Source organism: Sphaerodactylus townsendi, linkage group LG01 (genome assembly GCF_021028975.2).
Source record: "Sphaerodactylus townsendi isolate TG3544 linkage group LG01, MPM_Stown_v2.3, whole genome shotgun sequence".
In the NCBI taxonomy this organism is placed as follows: Eukaryota; Metazoa; Chordata; class Lepidosauria; order Squamata; family Sphaerodactylidae; genus Sphaerodactylus; species Sphaerodactylus townsendi.
In genome coordinates this window covers 4540876-4567065 of record NC_059425.1, presented here as the reverse complement: position 1 = coordinate 4567065, position 26190 = coordinate 4540876, and the positions used below count along the sequence as shown (strand labels likewise).

Here is a 26190-nt window from a genome sequence, read left to right as displayed (position 1 = left end):
AAAGAGCACTAGTCCCAAAACGTATCCTTGGGGGACACCATTCCCTACATCTCTCCATTGTGAGAACTTCCCATTTACACTCACCCCTTGCTTCCTGTTCCTCAACCAGTTTTTAATCCATAGGAGGACTTCCCCTCTTATTCCTTGATGGATGAGTTTTGTTCTCCAATGCAAGTTCTCTCTCTCTCTCTCTCTCTCTCTCCCCTCCCCTTTCCACCCTTCTCCTCCCTTACTTCCCTTCTCTTGCATGCCACCCCTCCCTCCCCTCTCCTCCCTTACTTCCCTTCTCTTGCATGCCACCCTTACCCCTCCTCCCTCTCTCTCCCTTACTTCCCCTTCCTTTGTGCATGCCACCCTCCTCCTCTCCCTCTCTCTCCCTCCCTTACTTCCACTCCCCTCCTTTGCATGCCACCCCTCCCTCCCCTCTCCTCCCCTACTTCCCTTCCCTTGCATGCCACCCCTCCCTCCCCTCCCCTCCCTTACTTCCCTTCCCTTGCATGCCCCCCCCCCCTCCCCCCCCCCCCCCCCCTTACTTCCCTTCCCTTGCATGCCACCCCTCCCTCCCCTCTCCTCCCTTACTTCCCTTCCCTTGCATGCCACCCCTCCCTCCCCTCTCCTCCCTTACTTCCCTTCCCTTGCATGCCACCCCTCCCTCCCCTCTCCTCCCTTACTTCCCTTCCCTTGCATGACACCTCTCCCTCCCCTTTCCTCCCTTACTTCCCTTCCCTTGCATGCCACCCCTCCCTCCCCTCTCCTCCCCTTTTAAGTAATCAAATTGTGAACACACAATCAAAGCACTCCTGCCAGATGGCCATTCAACCCCTCTCCCCCTCCTCCATGGACCTAGAGAGGGCAGGCAGGAGACCCCGGGAGAAGACGAAGGGAGAAAAACCTAGAAGACCAAAGGTGGGAAAGGAAGTCTGTATGTGTGAAGGGCTTCATCCATGTCGGCCAGCAGAAATACGGGGCTGCTAGAGGACAGTCCTGGGAGACCCTCACCTGTTCATCATCACCTTCTGGGGGGAGTTCTCCTCTTCTATTCCTTCACATACGGAAAAGCTACAAAGTTTAACAGGAGGGAGGTTATTCTGTGGCCTGGAGGGGATGGACCAGAGCAGGAAAGATGCTCCCCCAACCAGATGAAGGATGAAGAGAAACTCCTACCTCTTGGGCGTGGCCTTTTTTTCCACTGCCAAATCCCCAAGCCTGCAACCAGGATAAGAAACGCCACAAGACCAAGGATCCACATGTACATGAGATGACCGCCATCTGCAAGGAGGAGCAAATGGCTCTGGGCATCTGCTGCAAGCAGCCCCCTCCCCAGTGACCTCCCTTCAGTGGGTGTCAGCTGCCTCCAGAGCTGGGGGAGGGACGAACCACAATGACCATCTTCAATTGCTGGGCTTGAGCGACACCAAAGGCCCTTCCAGCTGGCCCCGTCTTCTTCAGCCACGGGCAGCTCTTGCTGTAACGGGGTGGGGGTGGGGGGGCTTGCGCTCAACTATGGCCCCTCCCAACGCAACATGACCCAAACTTCAGGCAGGGCTAGGAACATTTTTATGCTTTGAACAAAATCACAACTTTAGGCAGGTTTTTTAAAAAAAGAAAAAAGAAATCATTTCAGCAAAATTATAACTTCAAGTTTAGCTGTTTTAAGGCCACACCAACCAGCACGGTTGGGGGCAAAATATTCCTCACCTTCACTCCGGCAGATGCTGGCCAAGTCCAACGAGGCGCTCTTCTGGTCAGCGGGGTTGCTGAGCAGGCAGGTGAAGGTGGAGTCCAGGGAGCTGGACTGCCAGGAGACGTGGAGATCCGTGTCCAAACCTTCTTCCGGGACACCCAGCTGATCAGAAGAGTTCCCCCTTTTCCAGGAGACGTCAATTCCCCCCTTTTCAGACCCCAGGCAATGCAGGGTCACGTTGCACACCTCTGTGCTCCTGGAGACCAGGTGGGGGTGGATCTCTGGATCTGGGACAGGCTCTGCTCAGAGGGAACAGATAGAGAAAGGCATCAAGGTGTTTGTTCTCCATGGAGGAGGGTCTCTGAATTGGCCACACTGGGGACACTTCTGTGCAGCCTCAGGAGAAACAGGCAAAGACACTCACCAAAGACAGAGAGGCGGAAGGTCTTCCTGAGAACCTCTCCAGAGGCAAACACAACTCGAGCCTCCAACGTACAGCTGTCCTCCTTCTCCAGGGCCCTGATCCTTAGCGTGGTCCCATCCGCCATCTCCAGCCGCTGCCCAAACCTCTCCCTGGTATCTTGCCACTCCAGTCTTCCAACCTTCAATTCAGGAATCAGCACTTCTGGACCAGACCCTGCTCGCAAAGACCACTCAATTCTGGCCACTGGTGTTGTCGCAGGTAACTTGAGAGGAAAAGAGGCGGATCCCCCAAGGATCCCATTCACCTGGACAGGTGGATTCTCTGCTGGATTACTTCTGGCACCTGCATTTTCATTATTTAAGGGAGGGAGAGAAGAAAACAATTCAGGTAAAAGGAGAACTGGTGCTTCTTCAGCATCAATCAGAGGGGGGGATGTGGCCCTCCGCATTTCAAAAGAGAGAACCTGTCACCTGGCCTGGCTGGGAACCGGCCTGAGGCGGGGGCTGATAAAAGGTTGGTCATAAAGTTATGAAAAAACAGCTCACCTGGAGGAGGTGAAAGCAATGGCCTTCTGCTGCTGCTGCTGCTCCCGAGCACCTGGTCTGCTAAGGCATTTGCAATCTGAGATCAAGGAGGATCAAGATTGGAAGCCATTTAGCATATCCAGGAATGCTCTCTCCTTACTATGACCTGAAAATGCATTTTTCCAGTTTATATGGGGATAGTTGAAATTGCCCATTACCAGTACATTTTTGCTTTTGTTGGCCTCTCCAATTTCTTTTTCTATCTCCAAATCCTCTTTTGCACTTTGGTCAGGGGTACGATAATATATTCCTACTATTAGACTATCCTTCACCCCTGGTAATGATATCCACAGTTCTTCTGTAGGGGAATCAGCTCCCCTTGCATTGTCTATTTTATGTGACACTATTCTCTCTTTGACGTAGAGGGCAACACCACCCCCAATACGCCCTATCCTATCCTTCCTGTAGAGCCTGTAACCTCAAATAACAGGTGTATTCCGAACTGAAGTTACCTCACCTTCGGTCGTCTTTCCCCCAGGGATCAGTTTAAAAGCTGACACAGTGTGTAACAGACTTCCCTCTGTGATACACCTCTGAAGATGCCAGCCACAGATGCAGGCGAAACGTTAGGAATAAGATCCACCAGACCACGGCCATTGCAGCCTTGAGGAGAAACCCACTCAGAAACTCAGCCAGTTTAAAAGCTGTTCTGCCACCTTTTTAATGTTGAGCGCCAGCAGCCTGGTTCCTTTTTGGTTAAGATGAAGCCCGTCCCTTTTGTACAGGCCTGCCTTGTCCCAAAATGTTCCCCAGTTCCTAACAAATCTGAAACCCTCTGCCTTACACCACCTTCTCATCCACGCATTGAGACCCTGTATCTCCACTTGCCTAGTTCGCCCTGCGCGTGGAACAGGTAGCATTTCTGAGAATGCCACCTTGGGGGTCCTGGACTTCAACCTGTGTAAATGTTAATGTTTTAAAAGTGTTATTTGTGACTTCCGGTTAGGGAAATGGCCGTTCCGAACGTCTCAAACCTTGCGAGGAGAGACATCTGCTAGAAATCCTCTCAATCCCCGAGATAAACGGGGGTATCCCACTCTTGTCAGAAAGAGGGGAGCCTGAAGAAAAAGCACGGACAGGTCTGACGGGGCTGCGAAAGTGCATTGAGCAGCACGGAGATAGTCCGAGCTTAACATCGAGGAAAGCGCAGAGGGGAAACGAAGAACCCAGGAAGGGACGGCCACCCCTAACAGCCGTAAAAATACGAGGAAAAATAAGAAACGAAATACTGACTTCAGTTGTGAACGAGAACGGCAAAGTAACGACTCGTTGAAATAATAAACAAACTTACAGTAACTGGAGAGACGAAGGGAAGAGAGAGCGGAGAGACGGGCGGGGAAGGACGAAAGGAGGCGCTTGATCGCCCCGAGCGGCCCCGCACTCTGGAGAACAATGCAGAGAACTGACACCGAGGTACCCAGAGGCCCGGAAGACAGTAAGTGCGAAAAACTTTCTTTCGAAATTCCTCCTTTGAATAGACAGTCATTTGGCTTTATGCCAAACAGACGATCGCTTTAAGAACTGACTGTTGGAAAACGGAACAGGAAATAGCGCTGCTGTAAACAAAGAAAGAAAGGCTTCCGAGTAAAAGGGCAAGTGACGTAAAACGACCCATAATTCACACAAACCGGATGCCCATCGACGCAACGACGTAACGATAACAGGAAGAGAAAGTTGAGAGACGAAAAGAAACGGGGGCTTGACAGCTGGGTGAAGCGAAGGAACGCACCTGAAAACAACGCCTGAAACCGAGGAACGTACGAACGGCAGGCAGGCACAGACGGGCGGTGCGAAAGAAGGTAATAACGCATAATCTTAAAAAAGAGCTCCCAGCACAAAGCCCAAAATGGCGACTAGGAGAGGCCCATATACAAATGAGAGAGCATTAAAGGGCCCTAATCAAGACCTGGCCACACCTGAAAGAAACCCAGAATATGGGGCAAGACTAGAACATCTAATTGAAATTACAACAAACTCTTTAAAAGATACTGCAGTGTTCCAGCAAGAATCTAAAGAGAGAATGGCCAGACTTGAATTAGAGTTGCTCAACATTAAAAAGGAGATGGGACATTTCAAAAAAATTGATGAAACACTGAATATAATTAAAGATGGATTAAAAGACCATGAGAATCGAATTACAGATATTGAGGACTCTTTGGAAAACCTGAAAGATAATTATTTAAGGCAAGAAGATGCGGTGGCACTATTGGAGTATGCCCCAAAAGAAAATACATTGAGAATAAGAGGACTATCAGAGACTGAAGGTGAAATTCTATCCAAGCGACTCATGCCAATGCTACAAGAAGTCTGGGATCTCGAAGAAGAGGATGCTATAAGAGAAATTGATCAGCTGTATAGGGTAAACTCAAGAGCTGCCTATGATAGGAAACTTCCAAGAGATATCATCATGCATTGCGTAAGGAAGAGCTTGAAAGATGAAATTCTAAGGTACCACTCGAGACAACCCCTCAAAATAGATGGGAAAACACTCATTATACTGAAAGAGATTCCTCAATCGATCCAGAGAAGAAGAAAGGATTATAAATGTTTGACGGACATGCTTAGAAAAAACAATATTAACTATCGTTGGATTATCCCAGAAGGGGTTTCCTTCGTCTGGAACAGAAAGAGACTGAATATCGTGTTGGTACAGAAAGCCCAGGAGATATCCCAAAAGCTGAGAAAGACCATCCAAGAAAAAGGAAAGTAAGAACAAAGGGCTAAGGGACCTTGGGAGGGGCGGGAGATGGAAAAAAATAAATTTGTGACTTGTAATATAAATGGTTTAAATAACCCTAGAAAAAGGAGGCATGTCTTTTCTCAACTTACTAAAGAGAACCTTTCAGTAATATGTCTCCAAGAGACGCATATAAAAAAAGGAGACAAAAAGTACATTAACTACCCCAGATTGGGGGCCCTTTTCCACGCAGGGTGTAAAAAGAAAAAAAGGGGGGTTGCATTATATATTAAAGAACAAATGCAACCCAAGGAGATATTGGTAGACAAAGAAGGAAGATATTTGGGCGTGGAAGTAACTGTAAACAATTCTAAAATCCTGCTAATAGGGATCTATGGCCCAAATGAGAAAAAAACAGACTTCTATAGCCAATTGAAGGAGAAACTAACTGAGTACTCAAATGAGAAATGGATTATAATGGGAGACTTTAATGGGGTCATAGAACCAAATCAAGACAAATTAGATTTGCAAGATAGGAAAACAAAAAACAGGTTGAGAAAAGACAATAAACTCCCTAAGGTATTTTTTGAGCTCACAACAGAATTATGTATACAGGATGTCTGGCGACTGAAAAAAGGTAATGAGAGAAGTTTTACACATTACTCACATAGACACAATACCCTATCAAGGATAGATATGGTGTGGGCCTCGGAAAGTCTCTGTGCAGATATTAAAAAAATAGAAACAAAACCGAGAATACTATCTGACCATAACCCAATATATATGGAATTAATAACAACACCAAGACAACCTAATTGGAAAATAAAAGATTGGGTCTTAAATAATGAGAAAGTCAAAAAGAATATCAAGAAAAATTTATTAGAATATTGGAAACTAAATACAGGATCGGTGAAGGAAGAGGCAACATTATGGGACGCCCATAAAGCTGTGATACGCGGGCAGCTGAAGATGGCAGAAATAAACCTGAAAAAAGACAAAAAAGAAAAATTTAGAGAGTTAGAGATACAAATAAACAATCTGGAAAAAAAATTACAAGATAAGCATAATAGTAAAAAGATTAATAAACAAATTAAGATATTAAAGGAACAGATTAGGGCACTACAAACAGATGAGACAGCTAGAAATATACTATATATGAAGCAAAAATATTATACTTTAGATAACAAGACGGGAAAGTGGTTAGCGAATAAATTAAGAAAACAAAAAAATTTAAATAAAATTATTAAAATTAAGGTGGGACCAAAAATAATAACAGAAAAAAATCAAATAAAAAAAGCTTTCCAGGAATTCTATAGTCATTTATACAAAAAAGATCCAGTAAAGACAGAAAATATACAATGTTACTTGAATAATCAGAAAATATTAAAAATAAACGAGAAAGAAAGAGAGGAGCTGAATAAACCTGTAGACATAGAAGAAGCTGATAGAGTAATTAGGGGATTAAAGAACAAAACACCAGGTGCAGATAATATACCAGCAGCATACTATAAGATCTTTAAGGAAGAAGTAATTAAACAACTAGTATCATTAATAAATAAAGTATTCACAGATGGAAACCTACCAGATTCTTGGAAACAGGCCACGATCTCATTAATACCTAAGACCAAAACAGAAATACCAGAAGTAAATGAATTTCGGCCCATATCTCTACTCAATGTAGATTACAAAATTTTTACTACAATATTAGCACAAAGGCTTAAAAAAATTCTAATTGGATATATTCAAGAAGAACAATCTGGCTTCCTCCCAGGAAGGCAAATAAAACGTAATATTAGAATTGTCACAAATATAATTGAATACATTAATGACAAACCTGATCAACCAATGGCAGCAATCTTTTTAGATGCAGACAAAGCGTTTGATAGGGTGAACTGGGAGTTTATGCTAGCAATAATGCAAAGAATGGATATAAACGGAAACTTCTATAATGCAATTTAAAAAACCTATATGGAACAAAACGCAAAAATTAAAATAAACAACAAATATTCTGAACAATTCAAGATAGCTAAAGGAACTAGGCAAAGATGCCCTCTATCACCTCTTCTTTTCATCCTGGTAATCGAAATACTACTAAAAAACATAATAGAAGACCAAAGAATTAAAGGTGTTAAAGTGAAAGGAAACCGTTTCAAACTAATGGCATATGCCGACGACTTGGTTATTTTCTTGGACGAACCACAAACCAAATTTGTTCAATTACAAGAAATAATAACTAATTATGGAAAAGTAGCAGGACTGAAAATAAACTATAATAAAACTAAAATGTTCTTGTGGAATATGACAAAACAAGAAAAAAGAACAATTATAGAAAGTTCGAACATTAAAAATGAGAAAAGAATAAAATATCTGGGCATAATATTAGAAGACACTAACAAAAACTTAATAAAAAATAATTACGAAAAAATGGGGATAAAAATTCAAGAAGATTTCAAGAACTGGTCCAATAAAAATTTATCATTACTAGGAAGACTAAGTGCAATAAAAATGACAACACTTCCGAAGTTTATGCACCTCTTTCAAACTATCCCAATAGTAACATCTAATAAAATATTCAATGAGTGGAAAAAAACAATAACCAGGTTTATATGGGAGGGAAAAAAGCCCAGAGTAAGATATAAGCATTTAATACAAAATAAAAGAGAGGGAGGGCTGGCATTACCAGACCTACAAACCTATCATGATGCGGGGGCCCTTTCATGGATAAAAGAATGGGTTACATTAAATGACAGGAAATTATTGAGTTTAGAAGGCTATAATCTACAAAAAGGGTGGCACGCTTACTTATGGCCGACATTGGAGAAAAAACAATGTACAGATAAAACCTTCAAAAATCACTTAATAAGAAATAATTTATTAAAGATTTGGCAAAAATACAAAAGAATATTCTATACCAAGATCCCAACCTGGATCTCAAGGATGGAGGCACAGCAAATTATAGATATTAACGAAAAAGACAACTGGCCGAGATACAAAGACATTTTACTATGGAATCAAGACACCCCAGTTATAAAACAAAAAGATGCAATAAAATGGGAGGAAGGAACCTGTCAATGGTTTACATATGTTCAACTACATAGTAACTTTAAAACGGATAATAAAATTTGGGGGATACAAAAAGAATTAAATGATCTAGATAAGATACTCATTAACCCAGACGCAAAGAATATCAGTGAACTTTATAAGCTCCTGATACAGCAAAAAACGGAAGACAAAATAGTAAAAAACAATATGATCAAGTGGGCTAGAAATCATGGAACGGTAATAACTTTAGAAAAATGGGAGAAATTTTATAAAGAACTATATAAATTCACTCCATGTGCGGATCTCTGGGAGAATTCCATAAAAATGTATTATAGAACTTATCTTACACCATCGCTGTTAGCAAAAATGAACAATCATTACTCACCTAGATGCTGGAAGTGCAAAAAAGAAACTGGTACATTTTTTCATACTTGGTGGACCTGTAAAAAAATTAAAAAATTCTGGAATATTATACATATACAAATAAGAAAAATTTTGAAGATGAACATAAAAAAACCTGCAATTACTTACCTGTTAGGCCCTTCTTTTATGAGTGAGAAAATTTCTACAAAATATAAACACCTGTTATTCCACTTGCTTGCAGCAGCGAGGATTGTGATAGCCAGGCACTGGAAATCAGACCAGTTACCGAAGATCGAGGAATGGAGGGAGAAAGTGCAATCATTATATGTAATGGACAGACTCTCATTTCAGATAAAGGAATTACCAGCGGAGGATTATCAACAAACATGGATGCCTTGGACAGTGTACCAGTCAAATAATTATAACGTTAAAATCTCTCCAATAGGATATTGAATGGACTTGAATTTTTCTTTTCTCTAGGCTTTAAGAAATTTAAGTTAAGAAATATCTGTCAAGTTTTGTTTTTTCTGGATAAATTACTACAAATAGACTGAAGTGGAGTCGTTAATAAATTGAACTACATTTAAGTAACTGAAGGGAAGTCAAGGGGGGGAAATATAGGGGGGGGGAGAAGATAGGGCGGGACAGGGGAGGGAAGGAACAACAGACCATAATAGGTAGTTGATAATTTGAACTAAAGTTGTTAAACAAATGCTCCTCTTTTAAAGTTATACATGAAATTAACATTTGACAATGTGTGATTGTATTTGATCAACTGATGAATGTAAATGTATAACCGACTCTCTTATACTCTTATATTATTTGAGCCCTTCGGGGATAGGCGGCCTATAAGTTTAATAAAATAAAATAAAATAAAATTTAATAAAGACATTTTTAAAAAGTGTTATTTGTTAAGAGAAGTAAACTGTTTTGTTTTAAATTTAGTTCTTTGCAACTCCTTCCAAGTACTGCCCCACAGAACGCACAGAAAGAGGTTACACTTCCAGAAAACATTTACATTTGAATCTTTCTCTGACTTACTCCCATTCTGGCAGATGCTGGCCAGGTGAAACGAGGCACTTTTCTGATCAACGGGGTTGCTGAGCAGGCAGGTGAAGGTGGAGTCTGAGGAGTTGTGCCGCCAGGACACGTGGAGATCCGTGCTTCCGGCAGACAGCTGGTACCAGTCTGAACTCCCTTCTAGGAAGCTAAGCTGATCCCCTCTTTTCCAGGATATGTTTATTCCCCCCTTTTCAGACCCCAGACACCGCAGGGTCACGTTGCACATTTCTGCAGTCCTGGAGACAAGTCGGAAGAGGATCTGTGGTTCTGGCACGGGCTCTGTGGAGACCAGGAAAGAGGTCTCAGTTCTACAGCTGGAAGCAACCGTGCAAGGAACACAGTGGTGGTTCTTCTCCCCCGCTCAGCCATTCCTTACCATAGACCCGGCAGGTGAATGAGTGCTCTTCAACCACGGCAGAGGCCAGCCTGACTCGGGCCATGTAGTCACCACCATCTCCCAGCTCCAGCTCGGTGATCCTCAGCGTAGCCTCGTCCACCATCTTTAGCCGCCACCCAAATCTGTCACCAGGATTGGGCCGCTCCAGTTTTCCACCAATGAATTCAGCAATCGCGAGAGCGAGGCCAGTTTGGGGCTGAAATTTCCATTCTATTTTGGCGACCTTTTCAGATGAGGTTAAGGCTGTAGGAAGCAAAACTGACCCTCCCTGGATGCCGCTCACTTCATAGCAAGGAGGATTCAGGGCAGTAATATTTGCAGTCTCTGAGTGTGAACAAAATGGGGGAGAGAGACAGACAGAAAATAGACCTCTCTGTGAGGGCAACCAGGTCCCGGCCTCCATACACCTCCCGAGGCCAGGATATATTTCAGCCTGTGGGTCAGGAACCCCCATAGACACAATTCCTCTTTCCCCTGGGATGCTTAACTCCCCCAGTTGCATATTTACTCTTGGTCCCCGGGCGCCACTAACCTGTTCACATGGAGGTGCAAAATTGGCCCTGCACGTGACCAAGAAGAAGATGGCAAGGCAGCAGGAAGTCTTGCTGCCTCGTCGTCTTTGGATGCCCTCGATGCTGTCTGTGTCATCAACATGGGCAGGTTCCAGGGTGCCCCCCTGCTGCCCCCCTTTGCTCCCATCTCCCAGGAAGGCAGAAAAGACTGACGTCTATCAGCCTCTGGGACTTGCTTTACAGCACTGAGGCCAGGGGCGAGGCATAGGGGTGTGTGGCCACACCTCCACATCACCCTGGGGGGTGTCCATGCCCACCCTAAGCCCTGCCACCCTAAGCCCTGCCCCCAATAGACATCAGTCTTTTCTGCCTCCCAGGAGGGGAAGGTAGAAGGGACTACTGGCTGCAGGTTCCCTGGGAGCTGGGAGCAAAGGGGGGGTGCCCGGAGTGGCTGGGGGTGGGGATTGGGGGAGGTGTGGCCACACCCCCAGGGTGACATGGGGCATGGCCCTGCCCTCTAAGCCCCACCCTCGATAGACATCTGTCTGTTCTGCCTTCTGGGAGGGGAGGGAAGAAGGAATTTGGGGGGGGGGTAGCAGTGGGGGGGGCACCTGGAGAAAAATTGTATCCGGTCGCCATTTCCTCTTGGTACGCCTCTGCCCCCCCCAAATCACAACAGTCTGATTTTGGAGTGGGGCAAAGTTTCTGCCCTTCTGGGTGCCCCTTGGCATGCTGGGAGGCAAGTCAAATTTTGGCTGGTCTTTGGTCAGAGCTCACCTGAGGACTGGCGATCCAGCAGCAGCAACAGCAGCACCCACCAAAAGCCACGGATCTCCATCCCTGCTCTTTCTGCCCTCGCCCGTGAGGTTCTGCAAAGCCTGTCTCTTCTGGCACAGTCTTCAGGTTGATATTTCGCCCCCCAAGACCACGGCCTCAACCACAGCAGTTTCCTCTGCAGGCCCCTGAACACCTCCGCTCCGTCTCACTTCCCGTCCACTGCGGACCAAAAGGAGAAACAATTACTTTGCCTCACAGTCCCAGCATCATGCCCCATTTCTCTTGATGGTGGAGATACTGGATGGCCCTCTGTCTGTCAGGAGTGCTTTGATTGGGCGTTCCTGCATTGCAGGGGGTTGGACTGGATGGTCCTTGGGGTCTCTTCCAACTCTTGGATTCTATGATACTGCTGACTCCCAAAAGAGCATGCTGGGAGCACATCCACTTTCCTCCAGCCCTCTGTCCTGTTGCCTGGGGAGGGGGCTTTCCAGGCCAGCCCCCCATTTCCTGCTAGAGGCCTGTCTGAAATCTCACAAGCTGGCTGAAAATCTTCTGATCTCTGGTCCTTGGATTTTCCCCCCTTCCCTTCACTAGTAGGTTCAGGGCAGTTTCCAACATCTGATAAAATGTGAAACATTATAAATACCTTGAAAACGACACTCTAGAACAGTGTTTACCAACCTTTTCGACGTCACGGTACCCTTAGAACATAAGAACATAAGAACAAGCCAGCTGGATCAGACCAGAGTCCATCTAGTCCAGCACTCTGCTACTTGCAGTGGCCCACCAGTTGCCTTTGGGAGCTCACAGGCAGGAGGTGAAACCAATGGCCTTCTGCGGCTGCTGCTCCCGAGCACCTGGTCTGCTAAGGCATTTGCAATCTCAGATCAAAGAGGATCAAGATTGGTAGCCATAAATCGACTTCTCCTCCATAAATCTGTCCAAGCCCTTTTTAAAGCTATCCAGGTTAGCTTTAAAGCTATCCAGGTTACCCTTGACCTCACTCTTCATATCTCATGGTACCCCTGCCATCCCCCCCCACCTTCCCCTCCCAGGGTGAAGGGAAGAACTGGGGGGGGCAGGAAGTGGCTGCTGACCTTGTGGCAGGCCCTGTCCTTGCTGGCGCCGGCAGGAGACACCACAAAAGTGAGGGGGGGGGTTAGCATTGCCACGGTACCCCAGGGTACCATGGAACCCTGGTTGAAAATCACTGCTCTAGAACTACCATTTGAAATTAAGATGTAAACAACATAAAACTACCAGAGGCCTCAGTCAATTTATACGTGGTTCCAACCTTCTGTTGTATTCTTACTATTTAATTGAGCAGGACCCCAGCAGAGGGATTAGGGAGGGGGAAAGGACGGTTCTGGTTCTTTCAAAAATAACAGCCCAGGCCAAGACCAAAGGTTGCGACACCACACTGTCCAGAGGTCTCTGGGGCACTTGATCTGTTCCCTTACATTGTCTGTCTGTCCACAAGAACCTGCCCTTCCTCTGGAGGCAAGGGGGCAAACGGCCACGGCAGGGTCTTCTCTGTGCTGGTGTAACCTCTATGTTAAGAATAGGATGACCAGAAAAGGGGTGGAGTCTGAAAGAAGCAGAAGGCTGCAGAACTCATGAAGTTGGAGGAAGCGAGGCTACCAGGCTGGGACCTGGATATATTACTATAACCTTGTTTAGGGATGTATTGTTTCAGGGCTTTGTGTGTGTGTGAATGAGTGAGAGTTCTTTTGGGGACCTTCATCATCTCAGATCCAGTACACCAAACTTCTGGAGTTTCATGAGCCAACCACTTGCAGGAAGAAATGGACTTGGCATTATCGGACTGTAATGAAAGGGACTTGAAATGAAACTGAACAGGTCATGCAGAACCCATCAGCTGAGGTTACGATGGCATCCCGTGTATTCTTGTCCCCACCTCTCTGCCTGGGGCTTACTCTCGAATTTTGGGCATCACATGAAAACATTATTTGCCCAGCTCTTTCCCCCCATATAAACTATTCCGTACCACCTTCTGTAGGATTTTACTGCTGTTCCTTTTTATTATCCTGCAGGCTATAAATCAGAATAAAGTGAATAGGCCTGCATTTACTTGGGGACCGACCCAATATACCCCTCAGAGAGCTTTACACTTGGTGACGTCTAATCTGTCAACGGTGCCTTGCCCTAAAATGATCCAACCTAGTGGAACTCTCTGTCAAGTGATTCTTGAGCTCCGTGGGATCTTGTGCATTTCCGCACCCTGCAAGACAGAGATAAACCACAATGTGGCCTTCACCCTCCCCTGTTTCCTTCTCCCTCTTTGTTATTGGTGTTTGGAATATATTGCCACAGGAGGTGGTGATGTCCGCTAACCTGGATCGCTTTAAAAGGGGCTTGGACAGATGTATGGAGGAGAAGTCTATCTATGGCTACCAATCTGGATCCTCTTTGATCTGAGATTGCAAATGCCTTAGCAGACCAGATGCTCGGGAGCAGCAGCTGCAGAAGGCCGTTGCTTTCACATCCTGCATGGGAGCTCCCAAAGGCACCTGGTGGGCCACTGCAAGTAGCAGAGAGCTGGACTAGATGGACTCTGGTCTGGTCCAGCAGGCTCTTACTTATGTTCTAATGTTCTTATTGATGACATGCTCTTCTAATGTACGGTGTGATGCTAGACTGAGCTATGATCCCGAGACAGCATCTTTGGGACAGCACCAATCTAGGGATGCTTAAATTATGATTGTATTTTAATGTGAATTGTGGTTTTAAACACAAATATTTAATTGCATTGTGTCTACTGCAAGCCACCCTGAGTCCGGGCTGTCTGGGCTATAAATATAATTGTTGTTGTTATTACATATGGGTAGAAAGGCAGTGCAGAATTTTTTAATGGGAGATAAGGCAGATATGTTTTTTGGGGTAACAGAATATTTGGGGTAATATTTGGAGAAAGCTAAGAAGCAATAAGACAAATGATGAAGCTGAGCTAATCAATGAATTGTCGAAGGCTTTCATGGCTGGAGTCAACTGGTTGTTGTGGTTTTTCCAGGCTGTGTGGCCGTGGTCTGGTAGGTCATGTTCCTAACATTTTGAAAACATTGAAATTCTGGACAGCTCGGATGATTACTATGTCAGATTATACAGGGAGGCCACTGAAATCCACAAACACCAAGACAACTTCAACAAGAAGGAAGAGACCCTGAGAATGTACTTGATCCGGATGTTGAAAATGAACGGATTGCGCTATTCTGACCGTTTTTGAAAAGTTCTTCTTCAGATTACATTCTTACTTCATCAATCATATTAGGGATAATTCTTCAAGGTGATATTTTCACATCCATTCATTTTCCCTTTTCTAGGTAGAGGTAGAAACCGGTTCCATTACCAATCCAACAGACCGGTTCCATTACCAATCCAAACGGAAATTGATTTACAAATAATGAACTTGATATATTCCCAATGCAGCACACTGAAGTTTATGTGCCATCTTAGAGAACAATAATTTGCGTCCCTTTGGAAATTATGGAGACGGAAGTCTGTGGTAACCAACATAAGAGGACTTGATTGAGAGATAGATTGGAGACACAACCAGTGAATGCTGCTATCAGGGTTACTTGTAAGCTGTATTGTTATTTGCTGAATGTTTCACAGTTGTTCTGCACTAAATTTCACTGTTTATGCACTTTATGAATGTCTGTTTTGCACAATATAAAAGCGGTTAATGCAACGCGTGTTTGTTGGGTGAGGAATATTTACATTGCATTAGACTAGTGATTGATTTTCAACTGTGAATGAAGACCACCCCACCCTCCTGCATGGCAGTCCCTTAGTGAGAGACGTGTGCATGTGTGTGTCTGTGGGGAGGCTTTTCTGATCTCACCAAGGCTCAGAAGCGGTGGGAACCAAACATACCCCTCCCAGTAGCTTTCCATGGTAGGTGGGTGGAAATAAGGATGTACTTCCAATGGAGAAAAGTAAGAGGCTCCCAGACATGTGTGTGGGTTTTCAGTTGGGCCAATGGAACCAGAAACCAGGCAGGGTGTGTATGGAGTGAATAGAGGCCACATGTGCATCAAAAATCTGCCCTTTACCCTCCAACTACACATAACTTCTCAAGTTTACCCTCTTGTTTAATGATGTGGAGTGCCTTTCCAGGACGCCTTGTGACCGCTAGAGGGCAGCCCACGCCTGCAGATCACATAGCAGCACATCAGATCCACACAGAATCATACAATTGGAAGAGACCCCCAAGGGCCATTCAGTCCACCCCCAAGCCATGCAGAAACACACAATCAAAGCACTCCTGACCGTTGGCCATCCAGCTTGTTTAAAAACCTCCTAAGAAGAAGACTCCACCACTCTCTGAGGCAGTGAACTCCACTGACAAACAGCCCTTACCACTAGGAAGTTCTTCCTAACATTTAGAAGAAGAAGAAGAAGAAGAAGAAGAAGAGGAGGAGGAGGAGGAGGAGGAGGAGGAGTTTGGATTTATATCCCCCCCTTTCTCTCCTGCAATAGACTCAAAGGGGCTTACAATCTCCTTGCCCTTCCCCCCTCACAACAAACACCCTGTGAGGTGGGTGGGGCTGAGAGAGCTCCGAGAAGCTGTGACTAGCCCAAGGTCACCCAGCTGGCGTGTGTGGGAGTGCCCAGGCTAATCTGAATTCCCCAGAGAAGCCTCCACAGCTCAGGCGGCAGAGCTGGGAATCAAACCCGGTTCCTCCAGATTAGATACACGAGCTCTTAACCTCCTACGCCACTGCTATACCTTGAATCCATTACTCCTTGTTCTGTCTCTGGAGCAGCAGAAAACAAGCTCACAAAAATTTACTTCAGGTTAAACACAGTCCAGAAACGTCTCTTAAGACAACTCCTAGCGTTCAGTCTAACAAGCAGTAAGCCAGCTCACCAGTCCAACAGGTCGTCAAAATCCAGAAACACAAATCCAAAGAGCAGCTTCAGGGGGCAAAGTCCAGCGTCGTTACCAGAAAGCCGGCTTTTCAGAGCAATCCACGGAACCGAAGCAGAATAGCCGTTGAGGTGATGAATTACCTTCTGCAAAAACGTACAGCTGAGGGCTTTATCTTTTATCAGCGTGAGGGTGGGAATGATGGAGGAGTGTTACTTCAGGGCAGGGACGTAGGTATAGATTTTTTATGGGGGGGTTCGGGGGTGGGGCCACACCCCCACCTGCCCCTAGGGCATGGCCACGCCTCCCCAAGCCCCGCCCCTGGCCTAGCGCTGATAAAAGCAGCTCTCCAAGACCGGGGACAGTAGACTACACTGCCCTGCCCTGCCCTCCCAGCCATCAGCCGGCAGTTCCTTCTGCCCTCCCCTCTGGGCAGAGGCATAGAGTGAAAATGGAGCCCGGTACAAAATCTGAGCACAGCTGTATGTACAGCTGAGGGCTTTATCTTTTATCACCGTGAGGGTGGGAATGATGGAGGAGTGTTACTTCAGGGCAGGGACGGCTGCAGTGAAGGGGGGGGGGTCTCACCCTTGACATTTTCAGTAGACCAAATCCCTGGCCCTTGAGAATGTGGGGGGGGGGGCGCAAGCTCCTGTCCTCCCCTTCTTTGTGGGTTCAATCAAGTTTTAAATATGGGTGGGCTGTGTCCAGATTTTTTTTAGTTCCTTTACAGAAACAGAAACACTTAAATAAACAAGTACATTAATACGAACAGAAGGGTACAGAAGGTCCAAGCCTCTGCCTGATACTGGACCCTATGGGCACATGTGGAATATTGAGACTGTGTGGTGGAGGCAGCGACAAAATGGCTGCCACAAGGGGCGGAGCCAGCCACAAAACCGGCACAGCTTAATTTCAGAAATATAGTGCGACTCCTTGCAGTATGGTTGGACCTGCTACCAAAGCAAGAATATTTTTTTAATCAGCACAGTCAATCAAATGTCCAGCCGATCAGAAGCGTTGCTGGGCAAAAGCTGTACCTGCCCCCACCCTTCTTAAAGACTCTTGCTGGGTGCCGGAAATAGTGTCAGGAGAATCAACAGACGTTGGGGACCCCTGGCTTCCAAGTGTCCCCACCCTCCGATCTCCGTCATCACTCATGCGGCTGGGTAGTGCTTCCCTCCCTCCCTCCCACCTACCCACTCACTCACCCGTCCTCTCCCTCTAGCACCTGGTGGGGGCTGTGCCTACCTTGCCACCTTCCTTACCCAGTGGGTGGTAGAGCAGAGGGGTGGGCCCAGTGAGCGCCCTCTTTCCTGCCCTCAGTGGGCCAGGGGGCACAAGGGACACCCCCACTCCCGCTCCGGGACTACTGCTCTTTTGCTTGTTTGCATGTGCAGAAAAGTGGGTGGGTGGGTAGCAGGGCAGCCTGGAGTCCGAGGGAGCTACTGCTCACAGCAAAGAGACTGGGGAGATTTCTCACCTGTGACCTGCAGATAAAAGGCCTGAGGTTGTACTTCTGCGTTTTCAAATCTCATGTGAGCTGTGTAGTTTCCGCTGTCCTCCTTCTCCAGGCCCTTGATCCGCAGGGTGGTCTCAGGGTGGCCTCAGGGTGGTCTCAGGGTGGCCTTCTCCAACCGCTGAAGAAATCGGTCGCTAGGATTGGGCCGCTGCCAGCCCCCCTTCGTGAAATCGGCAATCACGACGGGAGGGCTGCTTTCGGGCTGGAATTCCCACTCGATTTTGGTCACTGCTTTTCCAGGGGGGATAATGGCTGTAAGTGAGACTGATCCACCTACGATCCCATCCACCGGGCACCCGGCAGGATCCTCTCCTGGATTGCTGCAAGTACCTTCGCAAAGGAAGAGAAAGCAGAACATGAAACAGCACTGGAGGGACAGATGATGGCCGGCGACTCTGCCCCCCCTTTCTCCTCCTCCTGGACTGACTGAAGTATTGTTAGATTTAGTTTAGAGTCATGGATCTGCCTGGTAGTATGTGTGGGTGCAGTTTATAGAAACTTCTCAAGAGATGAATGTAAAAGATAAATTTAATTTATTCAAGCATCTCCAGTTCACAGCTTTGTTCCAGGAAAAAGGTAGATAGAAAGAAACCCTAATCTAAGGATTACTATCCCTACGACAAGTGGGCACTCTACCGCGCCATCATGTGTGTGCAGGTGAGAGAAAAGCCCCAATGAGGCACGCAGCCATTGTCCATGCGCTCAAGTTGAAGGCCAGGTCAGAAGAGAGACCAGCATGGGGAAGAAAGGAAGTTAGTGGGCGGTCTCCTGGCCCAGACAAGGAGGGCAAACAAGAGAGGCAACATCACAGTTAGATACACATCACCCCCCAGTGTCCAGGCTTGCAGAAGTCGCTTATTCCAACCTCTCGACACTGTATACCTCTCGACACTGCATGCTTTCGAGGTATACAGTTTGTCACGCAGGCCTTGGAACCTGTCTCTTGGCAGTGGTTTGGTCAAGATGTCTGCTGTCATCATATCAGTAGGACAGTAGTGAAGTTTCACAGTTCCTTCTGCCTGTAAGAATCTTACATATTGGTCCTTAATTAGGTGATTGGGCTAAGAAATGGCAAATGCAGTTCAATGTAGCAAAATGTAAAGTGATGCACATAGGGGCAAAAAATCCAAACTTCACATACAGTCAGCCTGTCCTGCCTGACATCGAATCAGCTGATTACGATGGTGACGATTCTGGTACTAGTTTGGGTGCCGGGCCACCATCCGACATGCAGGTGAGTGATCATGGCAAGCCTTTAGAAATTGCAATGACTCTTACTAATCCCCCTAAAAACACCAGGATGCTGCTTCCTGAAGTCTGGCATCTAAATGCAGCTGGAGAAGCAGTGCGCCTTCAGGGTGGGGCAAGTCCGTTACACCCAGGGACTGCAGATGGCAACCCTGCCCCCTGACGTACCAGCAAACACCAGAACCTCCTGGAAGCTAGGTGTAAGGGTGGAGGATGATGGGAGCTTCTGCTCTGCCGCCTCGACCTTGGCACATTCCTAGTTTGGGGCTTGCTGCCCGGGATGCTAACCTTGCTGTGCTTATCATATATGTGTTTGAAGCTTGTTTTCGCTCTGCTGTGGGAATTGTGCTTGGGAACTGAGGGAGGGGGCCCCCTCTGTCTGTAAAAACAACAGCTTGGGCTGAGGGACTTCAGAATTCGCATCGCGTGTATTGTGATCATCGAAGTTTATGGAATAAACGAACTGAACTCAGTTACTTTGTTTCAAGTCCTTTTGAGGTTCCTTACACTAGGAGAAGCTGCAGGGGAATGGCTGGATTATCTGGGAAGCAGGAGCAGGCCTCGGCTGTTCCACTGAGAAGGGTGGGACCAGCACAGTCCCAACCTGGCTGCAGTCAACAGGACTCCACCTTTCCACAGAGTGGGGAAGGCTGCCATAGCCCAGACCAGGCTACAATCAGGGAGAAGGGTTCGCAGTATTGGGGAGCCAATCCTGAGCTGGAAGGGCTCGACACACCCTGCCAACCACTAGTAGGCTGAAACAGGGAGCCCCAAGGGCAGGTGGGAACCCTTTTGGAAGGGGTAAAAGGGATGCAGGGGAGGGGGCAGGGGAGGAGGATAGGAAGGAGGGGGTGAGAAGTGTGCTGTGAGTGTTGCAAACTGCTTGCCATCAAAGTCTGCCTGCTGGAAACTGTGTAGGAGCCACTGATGAAAAAGCATGAGATAGAACAGATAGGACCGTGGTGGCGAACCTTTGGCACTTCAGATGTTATGGACTACAATTCCCATCAGCCAATTGGCCATGCTGGCAGGGGCTGATGGGTATTGTAGTCCATAACATCTAGAGTGCCAAAGGTTCGCCACCACTGAGATAGGATGAGATAGATGAGATAGAACAGATAGAAAAAGCAAGAGTGGATAGGAAAGTGAAAACTGATTCAAGGTGCCACATGGGGTTTAAATCGGGAGAAACCGTCCTTCCAGTATCCAAGTCCCAGGCAGTGAAGGTATGAACCAGCACTTTGAAATGAAAAACTGGCTATACCTATTCCCTTATCCTGTAGCACATCTCTAATCTACATTGCTGGATGCCTGTAAACTGTTTGTTTGTTTGTTTGTTTGTTTGTTTATTATAGCATTTATATACCGCCCCATCCCCTGAGGGCTCTGGGTGGTGAACAACAGAATAGTGTTACATAAATAATTGTAACAATAAATAAGTAATATGAAAATACAGCGTCATTAAAACATAAAATTATAACATTCCACTTGGCGTCCAATATTAAACTATAAATAAAACTCCCCCCAAAGAGGGGGCAGCAGGTCTAGGTGTCACAACTCCCAAGATGTTAAAAAGGGAGAGGCAAAGAGGGCGCTCACAATCAATGACTGGCCTCCCCAAAAGCCCGGTGGAACAACTCAGTCTTACAAGCCCTGCGGAACTCTCCAAGATCCCGCGGGGCCCAGACAGTTGGAGGAAGAGTGTTCCACCAGGCAGGGGCCAGGGCCGTAAAAGCCCTGGCCCGGGTGGAGGCCAGCCGTGTCATTGAGGGGCCGGAAACCACCAGTAAATTGGCCTCTGCCGAACGCAGAGGCAGTGTAGGGATATATGGGGTAAGGCGGTCCTGAAGGTATGAGGGCCCCAGGCCGCACAAGGCCTTAAAGGTTAACGCCCATACCTTGTGGATGATTTGGAATTCCACTGGGAGCCAGTGCAGCTGGCGCAATACAGGCTGGATATGGTCACGATAGGCACCTCCTGTAAGTAAACGCGCTGCTGCATGCTGGACCAGCTTCAACTTCCGAATCAGGCCCAAGGGCAGGCCAGCGTAGAGCGAATTACAATAATCTAGCCTGGAGGTGACCGTTGCGTGGATCACAGTGGCCAGGTACGCTTGGGAGAGGAAGGGGGCCAGCTGTCGGGCCTGCCGGAGGTGGAAAAACGCAACCCGAGTTGTATGGGCCACCTGTGTCTCCATTGAAAGAGACGAATCCTGGTGGACCCAAGGCTGCGAACAGAGGGGGTCGGTGCCAATGAGGCCCCCTCCCACACCGGCGGCTGGAAATCCCCAACCTCCCCCTCGCACCCTAGCCAGAGGATCTCTGTCTTCGATGGGTTTAGTTTTAACCCGCTCTGTCGCAACCAACCAGCAACCGCCTCCAAACAATGCTGCAGAGCTGCAGGGGTGACGGCCGCTCCCCCCTCCATCAACAGAATGAGCTGAGTGTCATCAGCATACTGGTGACAAATCAGCCCAAAGCTCCGTACCAACTGAGCAAGGGGTCACATATAGATATTAAATAACAGCGGGGATAAGACCGCACCCTGGGGCACACCGCAATGAAGCGGGCACCTTCGGGAGGCGTGATCTCCGCACCACAATTGCTGACTCCAGAGAAACGAGACAATCCACTGAAGGACTGTGCCCCGCACTCCGGAAGCGGCCAGGCGGTGGGCCAAAAGGTCGTGGTCGACCACATCAAACGTTGCGGTAAGATCTAATAATACCAGCAGTGCCGATCTGCCTCAGTGGCTACGCCACAGAGCTGATATCTGTAGCCGGTGTAGCGAAGCAGTCTCCGTCCCATGCCTTTCGAGAAGCCGGACTGGAAGGGGTCAAAAGCCGATGTGTCCTCCAGGAAGCCCTGAAGCTGCTCCAGCACCGCTTGAGAAGGATCCACTCAGCAGCGGTAGTGGTAACAGCAGAAGCAGTTAAGGAAAAGAAAACGCAGGAACCCAGGCATTGTTCACTTCAAAGAACAGAAGGGTTTTATTCCTTGTTTCCAAAAGCACAAAACAGTCTGACAGAGTGCAGCGCAGTAACTGGATAACCAAAGCACACATAGAGCAAACTGTTCTGTGCATATATATATAGACATACAACCAATCAGGGAGCAGTGATGCAATCACACTAGATGTGCTTAGTCATGGTTGCATCACCCACCTGAAACTAGGTGAAAGGTGGAGGATTGCATCAGCCAAGCTGTCAAGTAGATTTTGCTGATCTAAGTGTCAAGTCCTAACACCGCTCTCTCAATTACCTTCCCCAGAGCCCAGATTAGGAGACAGAGGCGGTGTGGCCAGATCTCCAGGATCTAACGATGGTCTTTTTAAGAGTGGGCGGACCACTGCCTCCTTCAACCCACCCAGAAAGACTCCTTGCTCAAGGGAGCTATTGATGATATTCAACAGGTGGGGTCGTAGCTCCTCCCGGCAAACTTTAACAAGCCAGGAGGGGCACGGATCCAGAGGACAGGTAGTAGGTCTAACAGCAGCCAGGGCCCTGTCAACACTGGCTTCAGAAAGCAGGGCAAACCGGGCCAAACAAGGGCCAGAAGATGACAAGGGAGCCTCCAGTTCACTAATTGTAGTCAAAGTAGCGGGAAGATCCTGGCGGAGCGACGTGACTTTATCTGCGAAAAAGCTCATAAATGCCTCACAGCTGATAGCCAATTGATCATTTGTAGACCCCTGAGGTAAAGAGGTTAAAGACTGAATCATACGAAACAATTGTGCCAGGTGAGAGCTCGCAGACGCGAGAGAGGAGGAGGAGAAAGCTCTCTTTGCCTCCTTCATCGCCAACTTATAGGCCTTCATAAACGTCCTATAAGATGTTCGCGCCACTCCGTCATGAGACTTCCTCCACTTTTGCTCTAGACGTCTGAGTTCTCGTTTCATCTGGCGTAGCTCCTCGGTATACCAGGGGGCCAGCCGAGAACATGGACGCAGAGGTCGCCGGGGAGCCACTGTTTCGATGGCATCGGCAAGACGGGAATTCCAATCTGCCACCTGCTCATCAAGCGTGCCGGCAGGTTCAGGTTCCCGCAAAGCATTCAGGAAACCAATTGGATCCATAAGTCTTTGCGGGGGGACATAAATCAGTCTGTCGCCTAGACAGGGGTGGTGGGGCATGTCCATCCGAACCTTCAGGGCATAATGGTCGGACCATGGCACTCTATCAATAGAGGATACGGCCATATCAACCCCTGAACCAAAGACCAAATCCGGAGTGTGACCGGCCTCATGAGTGGGGCCAGAGTTTACCAAGGAGAGGCCTAGTGCCGCCATGGATGACACCAGGTCCGCAGCTACCATACAAGAGGCAGTGTCGACATGGACATTGAAGTCACCCAAGACAATAAGTCTGGGAAACCGCAATGCCCAGTCGCCACTACCTCCAGCAACTGCGGCAGGCCGCTTCCCGGTGCGCTAGGCGACCGGTACACCAGGAGAACAGCCAACCTCTCCGGGGCCAACCACTCTAGGCCGACACACTCCATGCCAGTGATCTCTGGGACAGGGGCAGCCCTAAAGGGGATAGAATCTCGGATGAACAACGCGACACCGCCCCCTAGCCCTGTGTTCGAGACTGGTGGAGGCACGCAAAACCTGGGGGTGTCATCTCGCGCAAGGCAACAGTCTCGCCTTCACGTACCCAGGTTTCGGTGACACAGGCCAGGTCCATCTGTAGCTCTCCGAGGAAGTCCCAGAGTACTGTGGCCTTATTATTGATGGACCTGGCATTAATCAGCACCAGGGACGAAGCAGGGAGTCTCTGAACTCTGCCACCCTCATGCATTGGGATAGGACGGAGGTCAGAAGGTGAGCGAGCATAGCCGTATCTCAACCGCCTTCTCTCATATGGCCTCCGCCTACCGCTATACTTACCCCGTCCCAGTAGCACTGGGATCCCCAGCCCCATAGGTGGTGCCCCCATGTCCCAACCGCCCCCTCTAAAACCCGCTAAAAACCCCACTCTTGCCACTAAACTAACTCTAACTAAAGCTAAACTATCTATTAAGCAAGATTAATATATACCTAATTACGCCTAACCTACACAGTCTGCTAACTACTAACCTACACAATCTGCTAACTACTAAAAACAGCAGAAAGAGGAGCGAGGTCCCCAGCCAGATCTTTTTAACAGCACCCCAATGCTCCCACCAGTGGGCTGCAGTATACACCAGGGATGGGAGGTAGATGACCAAGTTCTTAATAAGTACAGGAATAATAATGTGAGGCAAATATAACAATGTGGGGTCAGATAGTAATGTGGGGCCAGAGAGGGGCCAATGAAATAAGGCCGTGGTGGCGAACCTTTGGCACTCCAGATGTTATGGACTACAATTCCCATCAGCCCCTGCCAGCATGGCCAATTGTAGGGGCTGATGGGAATTGTAGTCCATAACATCTGGAGTGCCAAAGGTTCGCCACCACTGGGGTCTGCTGCCACCAGGGCCCTGCACCCTTAGGCGAACACAGCGCATGGATCCCAAGTGGCTAAGCACGGGGCTCACACCACCTGGTCGCCACTCATGTGCTAGTCGCCAAGTACAGAGGAGGCTCATGGAGCTGATGATAAGGTGACAATACGGCAACAGTCAGAGGAAGCAGCAACAGGGCCTCTGGATCATAGATGCGCCACCTAGCTCTGTGTCAGAACCCCCAAAATCCACAAAGACTCTTGTTGTAGAACAGCAGCTTCATTGGTTCGGGATCTACCGTGGCAAAGCCAAGACTGGAGAAAACCCGCGCAAACTCCAATAATAAAAGAACTGGAAGCCCCCCCCCCCCCGGCCTGGGAAAGCCCGCCAGAAAGTAAGCGCAAGGAGATAACAGGAGATGGGCAGGCAATGACCTTGATGCCACCTGGTATCACTACACATTCTACAGCAGTAAGGAAAAAGGAGTTAGAAATACAGTTAACCCCTACCAACCTCCCCCCAATGAAACGAAACAGCAGCACAAGCAAAGTCCCAAATACAGGCCTCCTGACACTCTGACAGACTGCACCATAAACCGGCTTGCACAACTCTCCCACAGTCAGCTTGCCATAGTCAGGTGGGACAGCCAAGTGCCCAGCTCCCAGGAGTCGTCCTCTGAACTATGCGTAGTTCGAATTAATGGCCTCCAGACTTTCTGGAGAGTACCCAGTCCCCCAGTTTAAAGATATAAGGTTGGGCATAAACTAATAGAAAAACAGTAATGAAAAATCAGCAGAGAAGACTTTTCCGAGCTTTTCTCTGGCTGGTCTTTTCCCTTTCAGGAGGGCGTCTCCTCGTGAGCAAGCGTGATTTGCAGCTCCCTCGCCTTCCTTACCGGGCCTGACAGTGACATAGGTATAGATTTTTTAGGGGGTGGGTTCAGTGACTTACCTAATCCACGTTCAGGACAGAATTCCCACTCGATTTTGTCCAGTTCTTTTCCTGGGGGATAATGGCTGGAAGCAAGACCAATGTGCCCACGGTCCCATCCACCGGGCACCCAGCAGGATCTTGTCCTGGATTGCTCTGAGTGCCTTCACAGCGGAAGAGAAAGCAGAACATAAAACTGCACCCAAGGGACAGATGCTGAATTCTGCCCCCCTTTCCCCTCCTCCCCGATTGACTGAAGCATTCCTGCCCTGCCTTTGCTCAAGGGCCGCCTGGCTCCAGGGCTCTGGAGCAGCAGTGGCGTAGGAGGTTAAGAGCTCGTGTATCTAATCTGGAGGAACCGGGTTTGATTCCCCGCTCTGCCGCCTGAGCTGTGGAGGCTTCTCTGGGGAATTCAGATTAGCCTGGGCACTCCCACACACGCCAGCTGGGTGACCTTGGGCTAGTCACAGTTCTTTGGAGCTCTCTCAGCCCCACCCACCTCACAGGGTGTTTGTTGTGAGGGGGGAAGGGCAAGGAGATTGTCAGCCCCTTTGAGTCTCCTGCAGGAGAGAAAGGGGGGATATAAATCCAAACCTTCTTCTTCTTCTTCTTCTCTGCTGGGGGCACAGAGTAGAGCGCTCACTTGGTGATTC

At 47.9% G+C, this 26190-nt stretch overlaps 3 protein-coding genes and 1 long non-coding RNA gene across 4 annotated transcripts in view; 2 read left to right on the top strand and 2 right to left on the bottom strand.

Moving 5' to 3' along the window:
• Nucleotides 1-26190, top strand: part of LOC125439818 (SLAM family member 7-like) — a 273063-nt gene that overhangs the window by 155517 nt on the left and 91356 nt on the right. The window lies entirely within an intron of this gene.
• Nucleotides 1-26190, top strand: part of LOC125439826 (T-lymphocyte surface antigen Ly-9-like) — a 109628-nt gene that overhangs the window by 77498 nt on the left and 5940 nt on the right. The window lies entirely within an intron of this gene.
• On the bottom strand, nt 833-26190 carry LOC125439813 (T-lymphocyte surface antigen Ly-9-like). The gene is made up of 12 exons (XM_048509071.1): nt 26132-26190; nt 25559-25701; nt 17897-18265; nt 16414-16559; nt 11523-11741; nt 10213-10557; nt 9816-10115; nt 2109-2450; nt 1699-1983; nt 1165-1269; nt 1000-1059; nt 833-892 (listed from the first exon to the last, which is right to left on the bottom strand). The coding sequence occupies exons 5-11, from the start codon at nt 11581-11583 to the stop codon at nt 1037-1039; spliced, it is 1461 nt and encodes a 486-aa protein (XP_048365028.1). The 5' UTR covers nt 11584-11741; nt 16414-16559; nt 17897-18265; nt 25559-25701; nt 26132-26190; the 3' UTR covers nt 833-892; nt 1000-1036.
• Nucleotides 6229-7245, bottom strand: LOC125439858. The gene is made up of 2 exons (XR_007245598.1): nt 6952-7245; nt 6229-6353 (listed from the first exon to the last, which is right to left on the bottom strand). It is a non-coding gene; the product is annotated as an uncharacterized LOC125439858 (long non-coding RNA).